At 73.1% G+C, this 21,612-nt stretch overlaps 4 protein-coding genes across 4 annotated transcripts; 1 reads left to right on the forward strand and 3 right to left on the reverse strand.

Moving 5' to 3' along the window:
* Nucleotides 1-4,302: 4,302 nt before the first annotated feature.
* Nucleotides 4,303-9,474, reverse strand: AURANDRAFT_61824 (hypothetical protein; the record flags this gene model as incomplete). Its single annotated transcript, XM_009035669.1, has 2 exons — nt 4,303-5,416; nt 5,633-9,474. 2 exons carry the CDS (start codon nt 9,472-9,474, stop codon nt 4,303-4,305), a joined length of 4,956 nt encoding a protein of 1,651 aa, XP_009033917.1.
* Nucleotides 9,475-9,776: 302 nt separating this feature from the next.
* On the forward strand, nt 9,777-11,478 carry AURANDRAFT_70915 (hypothetical protein; the record flags this gene model as incomplete). The annotated part of the gene is made up of 2 exons (XM_009035520.1): nt 9,777-10,421; nt 10,741-11,478. The coding sequence occupies 2 exons, from the start codon at nt 9,777-9,779 to the stop codon at nt 11,476-11,478; spliced, it is 1,383 nt and encodes a 460-aa protein (XP_009033768.1).
* Nucleotides 11,479-14,992: 3,514 nt separating this feature from the next.
* On the reverse strand, nt 14,993-16,447 carry AURANDRAFT_61826 (hypothetical protein; the record flags this gene model as incomplete). Its single annotated transcript, XM_009035668.1, has 1 exon — nt 14,993-16,447. The coding sequence occupies one exon, from the start codon at nt 16,445-16,447 to the stop codon at nt 14,993-14,995; it is 1,455 nt and encodes a 484-aa protein (XP_009033916.1).
* Nucleotides 16,448-19,508: 3,061 nt separating this feature from the next.
* AURANDRAFT_61827 (hypothetical protein) lies at nt 19,509-21,407 on the reverse strand (the record flags this gene model as incomplete). Its single annotated transcript, XM_009035667.1, has 1 exon — nt 19,509-21,407. One exon carries the CDS (start codon nt 21,405-21,407, stop codon nt 19,509-19,511), a length of 1,899 nt encoding a protein of 632 aa, XP_009033915.1.
* Nucleotides 21,408-21,612: the final 205 nt, after the last annotated feature.

Genomic DNA, 21,612 nt, shown 5'->3' on the forward strand with positions numbered 1-21,612 from the left:
CCGAGGCCGCCAAGGCGGCCCCGACGCCCGCGTCGGCCTAGGCGCCTCCGGGCGCCGCGGCACGCCGGCCCGGGGGCCGGCCGCCGCGGAGAACGCCCAGAGCGCCCCCCCCGACGAAGACGACGACCGCGCGACCGCTCGCGAGGCCCAGAAGCCCCACGGGGCCCTCGGCGGGCGGCGCGCACACTTTGACCGCGCCCCATCGACGACACCACGGCCGGCGCCGCCCTTTTTAGCGACCCTTTGCCACAGCTGACGGCGCTAGCCGCGCCGCGCGCGCGGGCCCTCGGGCCCGCGCGCGCCCGCGCCTCTCCACCGCGACCACACCACAACCCTTCATTCCAACAACGGCCAAACGGCCGCCCCTCGACGCCCGTCCCACCACCGACCGGGCAGCCCCAATCGCCAGACGCCGGGCGAGCGCCGCCGCGACGGACGCGCCGCGCGCGCCGCGACGCCCTCTTTTTCCCTTAATCATCCATGTGACCGCGCACCGTCCTCACGCGGGTGGCGACTCCGAACCACTGGGGGGTCGGGACTCGGAGGAGCGCGCCGATGGCAACGATGAAGAAGTGTTGAAGATATGTAAAAAAGGCGTGGAAAACGTCAATGCGCAGCGCGGGCTGCTCGATCGGTTTTGCTCGACACCTCGAACGCGTCGGCCGACGCTCCGGGGACGCGGCGCGCGCTCCGGGAGCCGAGGAACAACATGCCGACGCTCCGGGACGTGCGGCGCGCCCTGGACATGGCCGGCGTGGACCACCGCGGCTACCTGGATTTCAAGCAGCTCGAGGACCTCTTCTTCACGGACGCCGCGGGGACCGTGAGCCCGCGCTTCGTCGGGCGGCCGACGACGAACCTGCCCGGGCGGTGGTGCCGGCCGCTCGTCTACCCCGAGGACAAGGCCCAGCTCGCGAAGCGGCCCCAGCGGCCCGCGTCGGCGGGCGCGATTAGGAGCCGGCGGCGCCACGTCGTCCGCGAGGACCACTGCCACGCGTGCCACAAGCTCGTCGGCCCCAAGGACGAGCGCACGTTCGCCAACGGCAAGCTCTACCACGCCGCCTGCTGCGTCTGCGGCACCTGCGGCAAGGGCCTCAGCGAGTCGTCGGTCCTCGAGAAGGACGGCGCGCTCTGGTGCCGCGAGTGCACGACGGCGGCGACGACCGCGCGCGCGCCGCGGTGCCCGCGGTGCAAGGAGCCCGTGCTCCGGGGCATCAAGATCTACAAGGTGCCCTACCACCGCGAGTGCGTCCAGTGCGCCATCTGCGACAAGCACCTCGTGCCGCTGGCCGGGAAGCGGAAGCACGACGACAGGGTGCCCCGGGGCCGGGACGGCCGCTTCTACTGCGAGCGGTGCATGGAGGAGCACTTTGGGGAGCGCTGCACGTCCTGCGGCAACGCCGTGCTCAAGTTCGACCGGAACCCCTGGACCAACGAGTCGCTCTGCGAGGCCTGCGCGGACCGCGCGCCGTGCGGCTGCTGCCGGAGCCGCTGCTGGGACCTCGTCAGGCTCCCCGACGGCCGCAAGCAGTGCGTCAACTGCGACAAGGACGCCGTCCACGACGTCGCCGACGCGCGCGCGTGCCTCGCGAAGGTCGTCAAGTTCTTCCGGACGACGCAGGGCCTCGGCGCCGCGCTCGACGCGCCCGAGGTCGCGGACGTCGCCGTCGAGCTCGTCGACCGCCAGCGGCTGAAGCGCCTCGCGGCCAAGGGCGTCCACGGCGCCGCGGAGCAGCCCGTGAGCGTCACGGTGTCGCGGGCCGCGCCGGCGGCCGCGCCCTACCTCAAGACCGCCGAGGCGCGGCCCGCGCGGACGCTCGTGCTCCTCGCGGGCATGCCGCGGCCGCAGATGTGCGCGGCCATCGCCCACGAGCTCTGCCACGCGTTCCTGGCCCTGGGCCGCGGCCGCGCGTCCGGCGAGCGGCGCCTGTCGCAGCCGCTCGAGGAGGCCGTCTGCGAGCTCTGGGCCGCCCTCTGGCTCCGGTCCCAGACGTCGGTCCACGCGTCCCTGCCGGGCACGCTCCTCGCGAAGATGACGGGCTCCATGGACCCCGTCTACGGCGTCGGCTACCGCGAGGCCGACGCGGCCTTCCAGAGGCTCGCCGTCGACGGCGCCGCGTCCAAGCTCGCGGAGTACATGCGGCGGCTCCGGCGCGCCAAGGCGCTCCCAGGCAGCTTCCCCCGCGAGGACCCGCGCTCCAGCGGCCGCCTGACGACGAACGCGGACGCGGCGCCGCGGCGGCCCGACGGCAGGTTCGCCGGCCACGCGCGCGCGCGCCACGCCACGGGCGGCCTCTTTTAAAGACGCGGCCCTAGAGCGCCCCGGCGGAGGCCGACGAGGGGAAGGACGTCGCCGGGCGCGACGGGCTCAGGTTCGGCAGCGACGCGGCGCTCCCGCCGAACGTCGACTCGAGGCCGTCCAAGGCCGTCGACGGCCGGCTGCCCAGGGACGACAGGGACGCCTTGGACGCGGAGCTGTTCATGCGGCGGCCGCGCTTGCGCGCCTCGGCGGCCGTGCACGTCGTGCCGTAGCCCGTGGAGAAGCCCCGCGCGGCGCGGAGCGTGCTCGTCGCGATCATTCGAGAAGACCGGTACGTGTCGCGCCGGTTGTTGGCGCTGAGGTCCTCGCAGGACGTGACGAGCGCCGAGGCGTCCGTCTTCGACTTGGCCAGGATGGCGCGCAGGACCTCCCGCTCCTTGAGGCGCGCCGCGTAGGACACGACGACCTTGTCGTAGCCCTTGGTGTACTCCTCCAACGTCCGCTCGATGGTGTACAAATCCTCCTTGTCTTTGTTCATACTGCTCTGGCACTTGCCGCGCTGGGCGCGCAGGCTGTCCGTCATGGCCTGCGTGTTCTTGATGATGCGCTCCGACATGCGGAAGGCCTCGCCGCCGTCGCTCTTCTTGTCGCTCTGGCGCTCCATGAGCGTGCGCCGCCGCATGGGCTGGAGCGACGTCTTGTTCGGCGAGCCGCCCATGGCCGACGTGAGGGCGCCGGACGGCGCCGACTCCTCGGGCTTCTCCGCCGCGGCGTCCATCCGAGACAGCGCGACAGGGTGGGTTTCCTCTCGCGGACGCAGCCCGTAGGATCGTACATCTGAAACCCACAGCGATGATGAGGTGGATCGGGTAGGACAGTGCTACTATTGTAGGGCCGTAGGGCCGCAGCTCTCGCGGCTCGATCTGAGTGGGCAACATGGCCACCTGCCGAGTCAGCAACTCGCTCGGCCGCGCTTCGCGCGCGCTGCTGCTCCTCGCGGCGGCGACCACGGCGCTGGCCCCGCAGCGGTCGCTGCCGGTGCGCTGCGCGTCGCGGTCGCGGTCGCGCGTCGTCGTCTTCGCCGACGACGACGTCGAGACCCTGCGCGACCAGGCGGCGAAGCTGCGCGCCGAGGTCGAGGTGCTCCAGGCCGAGGCGGCGAAGGAGCGCGCGGAGGAGCTCAAGCGGAACCCGCCGCCGCCGGAGCCGGAGAAGAAGGCGGAGGCGCCGGAGAAGAAGGCCGTCGCCGCGCTCGAGACGGACGACGACGCGGGCTTCTCCTTCCCCAACCCCTTCGGCGGCGGCGACGACGCGCAGCCGAAGCGCGCCGTCTCGAGCGACGAGGACGTCGCCGCGCTGCTGCGCGTCGCGGCCTGCGCGCCCTACCTCCTGCCGCTGAGCGACGTCATCCCGTTCTCGCAGTACATCGCGAACGACTTCCCCATCGTGCTCCTGCCGCTGGCGCCCTTCGCGCCCTTCGTGGCGCTGCTCAACGCTGTGTGCAAATCAAACAGTGAGCTGGGACGTCGGGGCCAAACTTCAGAAATCTCTATCTCGGTCAAATCGAAGTCGATTCGGCTGATTTTTGGACAGATCGATTGCTCTCATCGAGTTCTCGAAGCACAGTGAAAGTGCTTGTGACAAAACATTCGAATACGCGAACATTGAAGTCGGGTTGAAGATTTGATTTGCACACAGGCTCAACGTCATCCCCTTCGGGTCCTTCATCGTCTTCCTCGGCCTCAGCTCCGCGTCGCGGAACCCGGAGCTGCCGCGCTTCGTCCGCTTCTCCATGCAGCAGGCGGTGCTGCTGGACATCGCGCTCATCTTCCCCCAGCTCTTCCAGCAGCTCTTCGGCGGCCTCAAGGTCCAGTTCCCCCAGGAGCTCGTCGAGCCCTCGGCGTCCTTCGTCTTCCTCTTCATCGCCGTGTCCATCCTCTACTCCTGCGGCTCCAACGCGCTCGGCAAGCAGCCGAACCAGATCCCCATCATCTCCAACGCCGCGGAGCAGTCCATCGGGCCCTTCTAAATCCGCCATGTGACTAGTCGAACTTACCGAGCGCGCCGACGTCCTCCGCGGCCTCGAAGGCCACGTCGAGCTGGGACGCCCAGGACCGGATGATCCGCGCGTCGCCGTGGTCCGCGAGGGACACGGCGAGGCCGCCCTTGCCCGCGCGCGCCGTGCGGCCGGCGACGTGGAGGTACTCGTCGCAGGACCGCGGCCGGCCCACGGAGACGACGCACGACACGCCCGGGAGGTCGAGGCCCCGGACGTCGCGCGCCGCGGCGACGGGCACGGCGTCGACGCCGCCCAGCACGGTGGCGAGGTCCGCCGCGGCGTGGCCCGCCCCCTCGAGGAAGCGGACCGTCCGACCGACGTCGCCGTCCTGCAAGACGACCAACGCGTGCTCGCCGCCGAGCGCGGCGAGCGCGTCCGCGAGCGCAGTGAGCGCGTCGTCGGACGGCGCCCCCCCGGTGCGCTTGTCCCAGAAGGGCGCGACGACGTGGCGCAGCGGCGCCGGGGCGCTCACGGCGCGGCCCGTCGTCGGCGCCGTCGCGCGGAGGACCGGGATGGACGGCCGCTTCTCCGCGAAGACGGGCGCCGCGCCGCGGACGATGCCGTCGATCTCGCGCCGCAGGGGGCGGCCGACGGTCGCCGACGCCGCGACGACCTGCGCCTCCGGGTTCGCTTCCACGAAACGCCGCAGGCACTTGGCCGCCGGCCGCTCGCGCTTCCTCGCCTTCGTCTCCGCGGACGCGTATTTCCCCGCGGGCCGCAGGAGCGCGTCGGCCTCGTCGAGGACGACGACGTCCGCGTCGTCGACGCGATGCGCGATCAATTGCTTCGGCGTCGCGACGACGAAGCGCTCCGCCGCGGCGCCGAGCGACGCGTCCAGCACGCGCCGGATCTGGGCGACGAGCGGCAGGCCCGGAGCGACGACGACGACGCGCCGCCCGCCCCGCGCCAGCGGCGCCGCGTAGGCCAACGTCTTGCCCGAGCCCGTCTCCGCGTGGACGACGCCGTCGCCGCCGGCCGCGAGCGCCCGGAAGCAGGCGGCCTGGATGGGCGTCGGCGCGTCGAGGCCGGCGCCGACGAGCCGCGCCGCGAGCTGCTCGTCGTAGCCGGCGGCGATCCAGTCCGAGGCGGCGCGCAGGCTACGTGTTGCTTTGGGTGCGGGTGCGGGCGCGAAGGCGCTTGCCGCAGTGAGTAGCAGCGCGAACAACATCATGCGGGCGGCGCGCTCGGGCTCGCCGACGTGCTCGGCCATGATGGTGGATCGCTCTGCGCCTTCTCGTCCGATGAAAACAACTGCAACCACAAGTTCAATGACGCCTCATTCAGGCCTTCATTCACGTCGATCCCTATGTTACAGCGGCGACGCGGCGGCGTCTTCCCGGTGGCGCCGGTTCTCCCGGGGCTCCTTGATGCCGCTGTCCTTGAGGACGCGGCGCAGGTCCACGGGCGGCTCCGGGCAGAGGTCGCCGTCGCCGTCGTCGAGCCGGGGCCGCCGGAGCGTCCGCGCGTCGAGGAACTGGGGCTTGAGGTGCCTGAGCTGGGCCATGGAGACGACGCGCTGGTCGTGGCCCTCCTCGTAGCGGAGCACGAGGAGCGGCTCCCAGTCGCGGGCCGTGCACTGCTCGACGAGCGTGCCGTCGTCGTCCAGGACGTCGAAGGCGCCGTCGTCGCGGAGCGCGGCGACGACGCCCTCCTGCTTCGGCGGCTTCTTGAGCTTCTTCTTCTTCGGCCCCTCGGGCGGCGCGTCGTCCTTCGGCGGGTCGATGCGGCGGACCCACGTGCCGACGGCGAGGCGCCGCGTCGCGCGCCACGCGGGCGGCCGCGTCGCGGCGCGGCAGAGCCCCGGCGGCACGTCGTCCTCGACGCCGCCGTCGTCGTAGGCCAGCGACAGGCGGCCGTCGGCGCCGACGGCGCCGACCGTCGCGGGCCACGGCGGCGCGGAGCCCCGCCAGTAGCCCTCGACGCGGTCGCCCGCCGCGAAGCGGCCCGCGCGCTCCGCGTCCGACGCGTCCGGCGCGTCGACGACCAGCCCCACGACGACGCCGCGCCAGCGCATGGCCCCGCGCGACGCGCGCGCCGACTCGAAGGGCACGCCGACGACGCTCCGCCACGCGTCGCCCGGCCGCGTGCCTCCGAGCGACCGCCGGGCCGCGTCGTCCGCGGCGCGGCGCGCGTCGTCGGGCGCGGCCAGCGCGTCGCGCGCGGCGTCCACGAGGTCGTCGGCCGCGGCCTCGAGGTCGTCCAGCCGCGCCTTGCGCTGCGCCCAGCCCGCCCAGAACTCCTTGCCGTAACTCACGAGCAGCGGCTCGCCCGCGGCGATGTTCCGCGTCGCCACGACGAAGACGCCGACGACGGACGCGGCCACGTTCAGCCCCGGCCGCGCGTCGTCGGCCGTGATCTCCGCGAAGTGGCAGTTGGCCTTGCGCGCGAGCGCCGCGTCCTCCGCGGCCGCGGCCGCCTCGAGCGCGGGCGCCTTCGCGCTCGCGAGCAGCTCGTGCAGCTCCAGGTCCTCGTGGTCGCCCGTCAACAGACCGTCGTCGTCGTAGCGCACGCGCCAGAGCGCCGCGCGCGCGCCCGTGCCGTCGACGAAGTCCGACTCGTGCTCGTCGAGCCACGCGACGACGGTGCCGTCCGCGTGGCCGAGCGCGGACGCGCCGTCGCTCCCGAAGACCGTGCGCCGCACGCGCTGGCCGATGTGGTCGCTGCCCCAGGACCGCCAGCGGTGCGCCCGCTCGCCGGGCCGCCGATGGGACCCCTTGCCCGGCGACCGCGCGTCCGGCGACCGCGGCGGCTCCGCGCGCCGCGCGCGGCCCGCGCGCGACGCGCCCACGACGAGCGCCTCCTTCGCCGACGGCCCCCGCGCGCAGTTGATGAAGGGCGCCGGCGACAGGTCCCCGCAGCCCAGGTAGGGTAATACGGACAGGGACGCGCCCGCGAATTCGTAGCGGTACATGAGCCAGCGCGCCGCCGCGCGCGGCGCGCGCCGCAACAAATCGCCGAGCTCCGCGTCCGTGACGACGACGCCCGCGTAGGGCGCCGCGGCGCCCTGGGCGATGTCCGACGCCGCGACGACGCCCCGCTCGCCCGCGAGCATGTCGCCGTCGGCGCCGTCGAGCGTGACGACGGCGGATCCGGGCGTCAGCGCGCCGCCGCCCACGCCGCCGCCCAAGCACTCGCAGACCGGGGGTGCGACCGTCTCCATGAGGAGCACGCCGCGGTCGCCGCAGAGCGCCGCGCGCGCGGCCGCGCCGGGCGGCCGGTAGGGCCGCGGCGCGCGCGACGCGAACGCCGCGTCGCGCTCCTCCTGCTTGGCCCGCTTCCGCTCGCGCTCCTCCTCCTCGCGCTTCTGCTTCGCGGTGAGCTTCTTCTTCTTCTTCGTGGACGTGTCGCTCGCCGGCGACGACGCGTTCGACGCCGCGTCCGCGGCGCGCCGCTTCGCGTCGAGGTGCTCGGCCGCCGCGCGCTGCGCGCGCCTGAGCCAGGACCGGTGCGGCTCGGGCACGCGCGTGTCCGGCAAAAGGGCGAAGCAGGGCGACCCGCGCGCCGCGTCGGCGTCGGCAGCGCCGGGCCCGAAGGTCTCGTCCGCGGACGCCTTGTCCCAGCTTTTCGCGACGTCGTCGACGGCCCTCTGGAGCCGCCCGCCGTCGTCGCCGAGCGTGGCCGCGGCGGGCGCGTCCGCGTCCGTCGCCGCGCCCGCGAAGCTCGCGACGGCGTGGTCCGCGACCTTGGCCGCGACGGCGTGGCGCCGCTCCGGCGGCGGCGGCGCCGCGCCCTTGGCGCGCGCCTCCAAATCGGCGATGACGTCCGCGACGGGCCGGAGCGCGCGCGCGAGCGCGAAGAGCGCCTTGACGGGCCGCGCGTTCGCGGCCTCGTCCCAGGCCCAGGGCCAGTCGCCCGGCGGCGCGTCGTCCTTCGGCGGCTCGTCGCCGTCGTCGCGCTTCCGCTTCGCGGGCGTGCCGTGGCCGCCGTCGTCGAAGTCGTCGAGGAGGCCCGCGAGGGGCACGGCGACGTTCCGCAGCGCGTCGCCGACGCGCGCGACGCGCTTCCGCGCCGCCGCCAGCGCGCGCAGCGGCTCGCGGTCCGCGCCGCGCGGCGACGACGGCGCGGGCGACGGCGGCCGGAGCCGCCGCCGCGGCGACGCCGGCGGCGACGGCGGCGCCTCGGCCTCGTCCAGGACGGCCGCGAGCGCCTCGGTCCAGGCCCGCGTCGTCTCCACGGGCCGCGGCGGCAGCGTCGTCGCCGCCGACGGCGCGGGCTCGCGCGCGGGCGCGGGCGCGGCGCGCCGCGGCTTCGCCGGCGGCCGCGGCGCGTCGCCGAGGTGGTCGCCGACGTCCTCGGGCCCCTTCTCGAAGGCCGCGCTCTTGCCCCGGCCCGTCTTCACGAGCAGCGGCCGCCAGTCCCGGGGCATGGCGGCGCCGCCGCCCGACCGGCCCGACGTCCGCCGGCGATTCGCGTCGGCGGCCGCCGCGCCGGGGGGCGGGCCCAGGAGCCAGGCCTCGCCCTCCGGGTCGGGCCACGCGAGGGAGTCCCGCGTGCCGTCCTCGACGTAGCGCACGCGCAGCTCGCGGTCATCGCCGGAGTCGAAGCCGTAGAAGGCGCCGCAGGCGACCGCGGGCCCCTTCTCCGCCGCCGCGGTCCGCGCGGGCCCGTCCGCCCGCGCGTCGGCGTCGCCCTTGCCCGTCGCCGTCGCCTCGTACCAGACGTCGCCGTCCCAGAGCACGCGCACGGCGTCGCCGACGCGCGGCGGGAACAGATTCGGGTAGAACTCGCGGCCTAAACACGCCGACGGCGCGAACGCGGACATGGGGCCCTTCGCCATCGTCGCGCGGACCGACTTGACCATGGCCCCGAAGGACGGCGGCGCGCAGCGCCGCGCCTCGAGCTCGTCGAGCGCGCGCAGCAGGCCGTCGCGGTCGCCGGGGCTCGCGTCCTTCCAGTCCTGCTGGAGCCGCGCGCAGAGCGCGGCGTCTCCGGGCAGCGGGTCGACGCGCTCGCTCGGGTTCAGCGCGCGCGACGCGCCGCGGCCGTCGCCGTAGAGCAGGACCCGACGCCGCCCGTTGGCCGCCGGGGCCCGCGTGCGGCAGAGCCAGGCCGGGTGCGCCCGCCCGTCGCCGAGCACGGCGAGGCAGAGGCCCTCCCGTGGGTAGCCCTCGACGTCGCCCTCGTCCTCGAGCTCGTTGGTGGCGGCGGCGTCCATGGCCAAGTCGGCGCTTCCTGGAGTGCGGGTCTTGCGCGAGAAGACGCAAGTCGTCTGCGGATGGCGCACGGGCGTCTTGTGCATCCGCCGCGCGTTTGTATTGCGCGCCGGGCCGCCGAGGCAGTCCTCTCCGGCGAGTGGAGAGCTTTGGATTCGTGACTTTCACGTGAAGGGCAACTGAAGGCATGGTATTCAAGCGATGCGATTGGCCAATTGGGTAATCCCGCGGGCAGCCCCTGCGTCAGCTCTCCCAAAGCACTAGTCCCAAAGCACGCAGCACGTTCTTGCACGGTCCCGGAGCCATGTTCGCCCGCGCCAGCCTCCTCCTCGGCCTCGCCGCCGCCGCCGACGTCTCCCTCCGCGGCTCCCTCGCGAGCGGCGACTGCAAGACCGTGTCGCCGCTCGCCGAGCTCAACATCACGGAGTACCTGCGCGCGACCTGGTACTCGCAGCAGCAGCAACTCACGTCCTACCAGCCCGCGAGCGAGCTCTTCTGCGTCAGCGCGACCTACAACGACGAGCCGGACCGCACGGTGCCCTTCTTCGACGGTTTCGTCGCGAGCACGTACAACTACGCGACGAAGCAGAACGTCTCGGGCGAGCCCGCGAACACGAAGGACGGCATGGTGCTCTGCGCGCGCCAGCAGGACCCGAAGGTCCAGGGCGGCCTCTCCGTCGCGCCGTGCTTCCTGCCCAACGTCTTCACGGGGCCCTACGACGTCGTCGGCGTCGGGGTCGCGGCCGACGGCGTCGAGTACGACTGGGTCATCGTCTCCGGCGGCCAGCCCAGCGAGAAGCAGGCCGACGGGCTGTGCACGACCAAAACCGGAACGTACTTCGGCGGCCTCTGGCTCTTCACGAGAGAAACGGTGGCGAGCGACGCGACCGTCGCGGCGGCGCGGGCGAAGATGGCGGACCTGGGCATCTCGACGTCGCAGCTCGTCGACGTGCCCCAGGCCGGGTGCACCTACGACGGCGCGTTCATCAAGCCGAACGCCTAGGGTTGTCTTGCGTAACGATCTCGCGCTTTGAGTTTTGGGCGCCGCTTGAAGCTCTCCTTGAAGCTCTCGTTGAAGATTTGAGGCAAAACCTGAGGCAGTCGTCCGCGTCCCCGCCGACCGGCCTCGGAGACGCGCCGCCGATCGAGGACGTCTTCGAGGACCTGCGGGACGCCGCGTGCTCGAGGAGCTAACCACCCAGTCGCTCGCGCCGCCCTCCTCGCGGCCAGCGGCTCCCACCATGGCGGAGAACGCCGCCGCCGCCGAGGCCGCGCCGAAGCCCGCGGTGCGCTACAAGACCGAGGACGACGTGAGGAAGCTGCTCGCCGGCGACAACTTCAAGAAGTTCTGCAAGAAGAAGTGCGGCGAGTGCCACGCGCCGGCCTTCAAGAAGTTCCTCAAGGTGTCGCCGCTCGTCGTCCGCGCGCAGGTCGGGAGCTTCTGGTGCGCGTCGTGCGGGCGGCTCCTCTGCGACGCGCACCGGAACCAGCACACGTGCGAGGTCGAGGACGCGGAGCTCGAGCGGCGGCGGCGCATGAACGTCGACGACATCCGCGCGGACATCAAGCGCCGGGAGGACGAGAAGGCGGAGGCCGACGCCAAGGCCGCGGCCGTGAAACGCGCCGCGGACGAGAAGAAGTTCGCCATCGTGAGCGCCTGGAAGCAGCGGCGGAAGCACGTTGCGGGCGTGTCGACGTCCATCGCGAACATGTGCCAGCGCTGGGCCGTGCAGGCGGACCCGGGCCGCGCGCAGGACGAGCTCCTGGAGCTCTACACGTCGTGCAACCGGATCAACCTGCGGCTCTGGAACGAGGTCCAGGAGCCGACGATCCAGCTGGACATCGACCACGAGGCCTGGGACAAGCTCTGCCGCAACTACGACCGCGCGAAGGAGCTCACGGGTTTGGTCATCGTCGTCGAGGGCACGCCGCTCGACATGCACCTGCCCTGGCTCCCGCGGCCGCCGCCGGAGGCGGAGGGGGGCGCGCCGGACCTAGACGCGTAGGAGGATGCTGCTTTCAGCCGCCGCCGGGGCCGCGGGGCGCGCGCGCGCGGAGGAGGTCGTGGTCCTGGGGCGACTCCTCGAGGTGGAGGTCGACGCCGAAGTCGTCGGCGACGCTCACGAGCGCGGCGGAGAAGCAGACCGCGAAGGACTCCTCGGCGTCGCGGCCGAGGGCGCGCTGGAGCCGTTGCCAGGCCGGCGGCGGCGCCGTCGCGCGCCGCGGCGCGGCGCCGCCGTCGTCGGCGGCGACGCGGCACGCGCCGATTTCCGCGGCCGCCGCGCGCGTCGCGTCGTCGACGCGGAAGAGCGGCAGCTCCCTGGACGCGTCGGTCCAGGCGTCGACGTCGTGGGTCACCGTCGCCGAGACGGACCCCCAGGGCGGGAAGACGAGGGCCTCGTCCGCGACGCCGATCGCGCTGCCCTCGACGCGAAAGACGAGCTGGGGCGCCGCCTCGAAGCTCCAGGAGAGGAAGAGCACGGTGACGCGCGCGCGCTCGCCGGCGGAGACGCCGGCCTGGGAAAAGTGGCGCGCGACGCGCACGCGCGCCGCGCCGAGGCCGCCGAGGCCGACGGCGTCCAGGGCCGCGGCGAACGCGCGCGCGACCTCGGCGCCGTCGACGGCGCGGCAGTCCGTCGTCGTCGTCTTCACGTCGAGGTGCCGCGCGATGACGTCCGTGCGCCGCGTGAGCGGGAACTTGGGCGCGTCGTCCGCCGGCCGGGGCCGCTCGCGCACGTACCGCGCGCCGCGCCGCGCGTCGCCGCCGCCGCGCGCGGCGCGCTCCGCCGCGCGCGGGGGGGCGCGCACGCGCTCCGCGCGCCGGCCGAGGGGCACGGCGAGCCACTTGGTTTCGACGGCCGTCGCCGCGGCGCTGAGGCCCGCGAGGCCCATGCGTGCGTCGAGGATGCGGCCCCAGCCGCTGTCCGGAGGGCTGCTCGCCGGGCGCAGCATCGCGGCGTCGGTGGGCGGCGCGGGGGTCCGGGCGGCGGTCCTGGCGGTGTCTGTGTGCGCCGCGGGCAGAGGGGGTGTGCGCTGCGGCGCGGCTGTCGTGCCTTCGATCGATCGAGGGCAGCCCGAGTTTGTGGGATTCTTCAATGTTGCCGCAAACCGAGTGCACTTCATCGACGAGAGGTCCCAGGGGCCGCGGCGTCCGCGACTCCGCGCGCGAGCTCCGCAACCTCGAGTGTCGCGGCGCTCGCACGCGAGCCTCCGGTCACTGAGCCGGAGGCGCGGCGTCGGCGCGGCCGCGCCGTCTGAACAGCTCGACGCGGCGCTCGTAGTACCGGGAGACCGCGTTAGGGAGCGCCGGCGCGGCGGCGGGGGCGGGGACTTGTGCCGCGCGGGCTCCGAGGGAGGTCGCGAAAAGGCGGCCTAGATGTCCTTGGACCACTGGTGCTGGTCGATCTCCTCGTCGATCTCCTTCTCGATGTCCGGGTAGGCGGCGTAGACGTCCTCGACGGTCGTCGTCGGGCCGACCTTCTTGGCGATCATCGTGTTCATCTGGGCCGTCAGCTCGGAGATGCGCGTCTTCGACTCGGCGATCTTCTCCGTCGCCTCGGCGAACATGGCGTCGTAGTCGGCCTTGGCGTCGTCGAGCTCCGTGAACGCCGGGTACGACACGGCCTTGTACTCCTTCTCGAAGAGCGCCAGGAGGCTGTCGTCGACCTTGCCCTTGTACGCCGCGAAGTCGATGGGCGCCGGCGCCGCCGAGTACTTGGCCGCCAGGAGCGACGCCTCGCCTGCGGGGCGGTTCGCTCGACGGCGAGCGACGCGCGCGCGCGGCCCGGCGGGGGGGGCGGGGGAGCCCGGCGCGGCGCGGGGCGCGGCGCGGGCGGCGAGCCGCGGCTCCCGCCGCGCGTCGCGCGCCGCGCCGGGCGGGGAGCGGGGGACGCGCGGCGTCGATCACCGTTTTCCCCCCGTCTCGAGACGCGACGCACCGAGGGCCATCTTGAGCCGGTTCAGCTCCTGCTTCGCCTCATCCGTCGTCACCTTCGACTCGAGGGCCGCCACCGACACCCATCGCTGGGTCCGGGCCGCCCGCGCGACAGCGCGTGTCGATCGTGCAAGCATCGCGTCGGTCGACTGGCGCTCGCCGCCACTGGATCGCCGCCGGGGCTCCCGAATAGGCCTCCGAATGGTTGATCTCACCTGGGCCGTCGTAGCAGACGACGTCGACGCACCGCAACCGACCGGCAGCCTCCTGAGTCAGAGTTCTTCGCTGGCCGACATACACCACCCAACGTCTGACCCTCTCTGGGTATGTCCGACCGATAGAGTAGCAGCAATTGAATACAACATACCTCGGGCGAGTGTGATGCCCAGGTGTTCGAGTGTGATGCCCAGGTGTTCGAGAGCGATGCTCGGTGGTGCGTTGCTCGGGTGTATGATCCCGTGTGATCGCGGCTTCAACGTGCATTCAGCATGCCGTAAAATTGCCTCAGATCGATGTGAGTTATGCTCTGGACTCGAGCAATCGCAAAGACGCTCCTCTTGCGGCCGCGAGGCCTCATGGCCCGCTTCGCGTCGACGCCGTACCTCGACCGCGCGTCCCAGGGCCCCATCTGGCCCCTGCTCTCGACGAGCGACAAGCCCAGCGAGGCCGAGCTCGCGGACGACGCCGCGGCGGTCTGCGCGTGGCTCGGCGAGGCGCGCGCGCGGCCCGACGAGCTCTCCGCGCCGCTCGCGGCCCGCGTCTTCGACCTCTACCTGCCCGTCTTCTACTGGTGCCGCGGCGTCGTCGCGGGCGGCGCCGCAGGGACGCCGGCCGTCGTCTTCGTCTCCGCTCCGCAGGGCTGCGGCAAGACGACGCTCTGCGACGCGCTCGTCGAGCTCTTCCGGACCAAGGGCAAGGCCGGCGCGGCCCTGTCCTACGACGACTTCTACCTCACGCACGCGGAACAGCGAAGCGTCGCCGCCGGGGGCGACCGGCTCCTGGAATTTCGCGGCTCGGCGGGAACGCACGACGTGGCCCTGGGCGTGGAGACGTTGCGGGCCCTCAAGGCCACGGGTCAGGCCGACGCGCCGCGCTACGACAAGAAGGCCTTCGGCGGGCGCGGCGACCGCGCGGGCCTTTATCCCGCGGCCGCGCGCGACTTTTTGCTCGTCGAGGGCTGGATGGCGGGGTTCAAGCCCGTCGGCGCGGCCGCGGCGGCGGCCGCGGACCCGGACCTGCCCCCCGTCGACGCGGCCCTCGACGCCTACGGCGCCTGGGACGCCCTCGCGGACGCGTGGCTCGTGCTCGGCGTCGCGGACGCCGACGTCGTCTTCCGGTGGCGCCTCGAGGCGGAGCGACGCGCGGGCGGCGGCCTCGACGACGCCGCCGTCGCGGACTTCGTGGGCCGCTTCCTCCCGAGCTACCGGGCCTACTGCCCGGCGCTCTACGCGTCGGCCGCGGCGCGCGGCGTCGACGGCCGGCCCACGCTCCGCGTCGACGTCGACGCGGCCCGCGCGCCCGCGTCCGCCGCGCGCGGCGGGCCCGCGGCGTAAGAAGAACGGCGTCGTGTCAATCGCGAAAGGACCTTAGTCGCGCCGCCGGCGGTCGCCCCGCCGCCCCCGGGACCGGGACCGGGACCGCTTCCGCCGCTTCCGGTCCCGGGACCGGGACCGGCGGCGGCGCTTCGGCGGCGACCGCGCCCGGAGCGCGTGGGCCGGGTCGAGGGCCGCGGCGGCCCAGGCGAGGCCCTCGCCCGCGAGGGGCTTCGCGGCCTCCGCGGGCTCCGCGGGCGCGTCCGGCGGCGGCCGCTCGACGAAGCGGCGGCTCGGGACGAACTGCGTCGCCGGGTCGTAGCGGTAGCTCGGCGCCGCCACGGGCCGGCTCAGGTCCACGGCGTCGGGCCGCTTGACGCGCGGCGGCGGCGGCCGGTGGGGGAGCGACTCCGGGTCGTACTCGTCGTCGCTCTCGCGGCCGGGCCGCTCGGGCAGCGGCGCGCCGTCGCGCTGGGGGACGGCCTCGGGCTCCGGGTCGTACTCGTCGTCGCTCTCCGTCGGCGCGCGGCGCGGCGGCGCCGCCGCGGGCGCCCCGACCGCGTCCGCGAGCAGGTCCGCGGCCGCGTCGCCGGAGCCGGCGCCGTGCGGCGGCGCCGCGGCCGGCGGCGCCGCGGCCGGCGGCGCCGCGGCGGCGGGCAGCCCCGCGCGCGGGTCCCGGGGGACGTCGTGGGCGAAGGGGCACGCGGCGCCCTTGTCGCACCTGCCCTCGCGCTGCATGCGGAAGCAGGGCCGCCGCGGCTTCGCGGGCAGGCCCTCGTGCCCCGTGTGCGCGTAGACGCACGCGTCGCCCTTGAGGCACCGGCCGTGGCGCAACAGATCGAAGCAGGGCTTCTTGTCCTCGTCCTTGAGCATCGCCGGGTCCTCGTGCGAGTAGGGGCAGTGGTCGCCGCGGTCGCACTTGCCCTTGCGCACAAAGTCGAAGCAGGGCTTCCGCCGCGCGGGCCGGCCGCGGGCCAGCTCCTCGCGCGTGAGGGTCCGCGGCTCGACGTAGTTGGCCACGGCCATGGCCGCGGGCGTGAACCGGTGGTCGTACTTGCAGCGCTCGCCCTTGCGGCAGTTGCCGCGGTTGTAGGGCACGCAGACGCCGTCGACGTTCTGGCGGTAGAGCGGGTTCTGGTCCGCCGGCGCGTTGGTCCACGTCTCGTTGAGGCGGCTCCCGCTCTCGAGGTGGCCCATGACGGCCTTCCACGCGTCGTACGCCGGGTCGCTCGGCGCCGGCGCCGCGGGGCCGCCCGCGGGCGCGCACTGGCAGGGGCACTCGTAGCACGTCGCGCAGGGCAGCTCGTCCTTGGGCGGCGCCGCGAACTGGGGCGCGGCCACGGGCGGCGGCGGCGGGTGCACGGGGATGGACCCGGGCGGCGGCGTCCACGACGTCTCGTGGGTCTGCGTGTTCACGAAATAGAAGACGCCCGTCGCCGGGTCCGGCGTCGCGATCCACGGCGGCGGCAGCGTCGGGAGCTGCGGCGGCGCGGGCGCGCCGTAGCCCATCATCATGCCGTCCTGCGCCGCCGCGCGCGGGCTGCGACGGCGGCGTTCGACAGAGAGCGCCACACCCTGCGGCGACGGGGCTGCATCCCGAACCTTGCCCCTCGATGTTGCCCTCCTTGTGGCAATGGGCGCGCCCAGGCTCTTGCTCCTAGCGGCGCTGCTCCTGCGGCCCGCGGCCGCGCTGCTCCAGATCCACAACCGCCTCGCGGCGGCGATCCTGAACAAGGCGCGGCTCGACGCCGTCGAGCAGCGCGAGGCGCTCCTCGCCGAGGCGGAGCGGCTCCTGCAGGCCGCGTCGGAGATCGACGAGGCCCTGGAGCGGCTGGCGGCGGGCGCCGCGCCGTCACCGCCGCCGCCCGTTTCGCCGGCGCCGCCGCCGCCACCGGCTGCGGCCACGAACCTCGACGGCGTCCGCAAACTCGGCGAGTCGCGGCTGCGGCGCATCGTCGACTTCACGGGCGAATCCGCGGAGCTCGCGCCCCTGGCCCTCGACGACGCGCTGGGGCTGGAGACGCTGTACCTGCTCGCCTGGCGCGCCGGCGACGCGAGCGCGGCGACGGGCGTCCGCGTCGCCGACGGCGACGACGGCTGCGTCGTTGTCGGCGACGGCGGCGAGTGCCTCAACGCGCTCACGGTGACGGCCGGCGACGGCGACGTGCTCGTGTCGCTGACCTGCGAGACGCACGCGCGGCAGGTCGCCCACGTCATGACGTCCCTCGACGGCTTCCCCATGAAGGCCCTCGAGTTCGCCGTCTCGGACGTCGCGGACGTCGTCCTCGCGAACGACGCGGTGTGCCTGGGGGTGATCGTGAGCGTCGAGGGGGAGGAATAATCCGGGCGCTTACTCGTGTGACCTAGGGTCCTATCTCGTAGTCGCCGAGATCCACGTCGCTCGGGAGTTCGTCCTCGTCACTCTCACTCTCGTCCCCGCCTTGTAGCCAGACGGCGTGCTCCCGAACGGCAGGGTAGCGATTCAGAAACCACGGGCTCAAAGTATTCAGAAACTTTTCAGCCAAGGTGTCGGAGATGAAGCTGCAGGGCAGCTGGAGGCTTTGGTGCCGGAGACACCACGTCTGCAGGAACCCCGACATTGAACAACGGTCTGAATCAGAAAGACGAGACAGCCGCACGTTCGAGATCAGTTTATTGACGCTGTCCATGACGGCCTCGCGAAGAATGCCTCGATCCCGCCCCACGGCCCCAACGTTCCATTCGTCCGTAAAGAGGCAACCAAGCTCGCCCGAGGAAGCATCGACGTGCTGCGCGACGAAGGCGTCAAGAGAAGTCACCGAGCCTACGACGGTGCCGCTGTAGATCGCCTGCTTCAGGAACCAAGACGCTCGGATGAGGTCGTTGACGATGAAAGCGCGCGAGAGGCCCGTAGTAAAACTCGTAGAACTTCCCGAAGAAATCGCATAGAAACGGTCTCGCGCAGCGACCTCCGACATGAACTCCTCCCATGGCAAAGCCGTATCAGCCTTGAGCTCAGCCAACATGGTGCGGCGGCACGGGCAGCTCTCGGGACAGGGTCCGCGAGCCGCGTGCCACTTATCGGCGAGTGTGCTTCGCCAGAGCTTCGAGACGCAGCGCGCGGCCGCGATCGCGCGCTTCGCGCGCCTTCTACGCGGGCAAATGCGATATTCAGCGATGGCGATCATCTCCGGGACTTTGCACCCGCGGGGCGAAGGGAGCGCGCCAGCCGGGTCGAGAAGCTCTGCGGCAGCGCAGAGGAATGCGGTCGAATTGCCGGCGTCCGTGCGCAGAAATTGTGACGCCAGCGACGTCGTCATGGCGTCGCGACGAGGCCTATGCCTCGAGTGATGCGAGAAAGCTCCAAGCACGCGCGCGCGTCGAGCTCGGCGCTCCGGCTCGACCCGAGGATCCACGACTCGGCCCGACCTTCCCGCGGGGCGTACTCTAGAGTACTCTGAGTTGTCCCCTGTTGAAGCGGCAATGTACAGCAAAAGCCGTCGTTGCATGGGCTTTTCTTCGCGGCGCTCGCGATGGCGTCTGAGCGTTATGCGCCGGGATCGGCACTGGGGAAGGTGCCTCGCTACTGCTGCAAACGCCTTCGTTCGGGCGTCGATCCACCATGACGCGGATCCAGCGCGTTTGCAGCGGCGTCGACCGTTCGGAAGCCGTCGAACCCGACGTCGGTCGGCTCGAGGTCCCGAGGGGCAGCCCGAGGCGCCTGGGGTGGGGCCTCGCCGCCGGACATGGTCTGGACCCGACCCTATCATGGTATGGAACGGATCGAGACCATGTCCGGCGGCAGGGGCAGCCCCAGACACCCCACGGCCACCGTCGGGACGAAACGCCGCCGGAGCTCGGCTCGGTGGACTCGACGATTTCGGGCTCCCCCGAGGAACCCGCCGCGCTGGACGCGACGGGGTCGATGACGAACGATCTTCGCTGCTGCGATGGCTCGAAAACTATCTTAGAGAGGTCGCGAGGGGGCAGCGCGTCCCTTCCCACCCACTCTACCTCCCCGTTCCAGTCGCCACGCGGTCGTATGAGCGTCGCGTCTTCGCATGTGCCTCACCCTCGTCCTTGCGGCCCTCGCAGCTGCTGGGATCGTTGCACAATTCTGCATATTCGCGGAGCGGCGGGCCCTCAAAGACGGCCATCCCATCGCAGCGCGCCGCCAAAACGCTGCACGATGTCGATCATGAAGCACGGAGGACATTCGATCGACTTTTACCCCGGCGGGCTTGCGCGCGTTCCGCCAGGGGTCGGAGCGCCGTCTCCCTGCCGCGGCGCTGGCCAGCCCAGCACACGCGTGCTCGCTCTAGACCTCATGTGGAGACAGCCCGCCGACGCGCCTACGACTCGAAGACCGCGAACGCAACACTTCCCGCGAGGCAAGTCTGTTTGTTTGTATGTTTTAAGGGGCAACCGGAGGGCGGCCATCCGAGGTGAAGTGTGAACGGGGCCGCCTCCTGGCGTGGTGGGGGAGCGAGGGGGAGGGGAGGGAGGAAGGAAGGGCGGGGGGTGGGGGCGGTTCCCGGGCCGTCGAGGCGCCGGGAGGGGAGAGCGAAGGCGGGCGCGGAGTCGGGGTCGCTTACAGCTCCGCCGCCTGCGTGATCTTTTGGAGCGCCTGCGGCTGGTCCTCGTCGAGGGGCACCAGCGCGCCGGCGTCCTCGCCCTCGATGAGCGTCGCGGGCGCCGCGTCCGCCGAGCTCTCGGGCTCGACGTCGATCATCTCCTCCGCGTCGGGCAGGTTGGCCTCGTCGGTGAACATCGTCGAAATGTCCCACGAGTCCTTGCGCTCCGTGAGTTTGCGCTCCTTGTTCCTGTAGGCCAGCATGACCATGAAGCAGAGGAGCAGGAGGAGCACGCAGACGATGATGATGATGATGAGGAGCGAGCCGGACGCCGCGTCCGCGTCGTCGTCGCTCTTCTTGCTGTCGCTGCTGGCCGCGGCGTCGTCCGTCGCCGCGCCGTCGCCCGTGCCGTCGCCCGTGCCGTCGCCGGTGCCGTCGCCGGTGCCGTCGCCGGACGCGGCGTCGTCGGTCCCGCTCTCGCCGGTCGTCGCGGCGTCGTCCGTGCCGGACGCGGCGTCGTCCGTGCCGGTCGCGTCGTCGCCGACCGTGCCGGTCGTGGCGATGGGCGAGGGCGTCGGCGAGGGGACGGGCGCGGGCGTCGGCGCGGGCGCCGGGTCCGCCGTCGGCGTCTGGGGCGCGGGCGTCGGCGCGGGCACGGGCGCGGCCGTCGGCGCGACGATCGGCGCGACCGTCGGCGCGGCGACCGGCGCGACCGTCGGCGAGCCGGGCGTGGCCGTCGGCGACGGCACGGGCGCGGGCGTCGGCGCCGGCACGGGCGCGGCCGTGGCCAGGGGCGACGGCGTCGGCGCGGGGACGGGCGCGCCCGTCGGGTTGCCCGGCGTGACCGTCGGCTGCGGCGTCGGCGCGGGCGACGGCGCGACGGGCGCGGCCGTCGGCGCGGGCGAGGGCAGGAAGTACCAGGACGTCGGGTACGCGTCGTCGCCCTCGACGGTGATGGTGCCCTCGGAGCTGAGGAGCTCGCCCGTCGTCATCGTGTCGAGGTCCGTGGCGCCGAAGTAGTCGGCCCAGTAGAGGAGGCGCTCGGAGAGGTAGCCCGACGCGGACGCGGACTCGAGCTCGCTCTCGATGGCGGCGAGCGCGGCGTCGTTGGAGGCGAAGCCGTGGGACGCCGCCGTGTCGATCTCCGCCGTGTAGGAGATGATCGCCGCGCCGTCGTACGACTCGTCCAAACGCCGGCCCTTGAGCACCTCGCCCAGGCGCCGCGTGGACAGCATGGTCGCGACGGCCGTGAGCACGTCCTCGGGCGAGTCGATGATGGCGCCGAGCACGTCGTAGAAGGCGTACTGGATGACCTCCAAACCGTTCTCGTCGAACTCGGACTCGGACACGCCCGTCACGTAGATCGACGACGCGACGATGACGGCCTGCGTGGCCCCGTAGGTCGTCGGCGCGGACGTCGACGACGTCGGGGCGGGGACGACGTGCTCCGTCGTCGTGCCGTCGACCATGTCGACCTCGAAGGTGCAGGGGCCCGTGCAGTCGCTCAGGTACTGCGTCGAGTCGGGCAGGAACTGGACCGCCGTCTCCGAGTCGTCGCTGCCGCCGCCGAACTCGACCGTGTAGGTGCCGTCGGACATGCAGAAGGCGTCGACGCCCTCGCCGCCGGCGTCGAGCGTGCCCGTGGCCACGACCTCGCCCGTCGACGCGTCCGTGACCGTGTACGTCGCGCCCTCCCAGCCGTCCTCGCCGTAGTCGTAGAGCGCGAGCTGGTAGACGGACTCGCCGTCCTCGCAGCCGGGCGTCGGCACGGCCGTGCCCTTCTCCGACAGGGTCGTGGGCATGGGCGACGGCATGGGCGACGGCAGGGGCGTCGGCATCATCGTCGGCGCCTCACTGTCACCGTAAAAGTACGAGAACATCTCCGCGTCGAGCTGCCGCCTCATGAGCTCCGACATGCGTTTCAGGGCCACGGCCGACTCCACGGGTTTCGCGAGGTCGCTCGAGCCGCCCCACCACGCGGCCTCGTCGCCCTGCGGAAAACGGACGGCGTCGGGAGATTTTTCGCGCGGCGGGTTCTCGGCGCGCGCGCGGCCGAGTTTCGCGGGGCGGGGGGCTCTTCGGCGCGTCCTGCGGCGCGCGCGGGGGGGGGGCGCGGGGCCC

The sequence above is a fragment of the Aureococcus anophagefferens genome, assembly GCF_000186865.1.
Source record: "Aureococcus anophagefferens unplaced genomic scaffold AURANscaffold_3, whole genome shotgun sequence".
NCBI classification, from domain to species: domain Eukaryota; class Pelagophyceae; order Pelagomonadales; family Pelagomonadaceae; genus Aureococcus; species Aureococcus anophagefferens.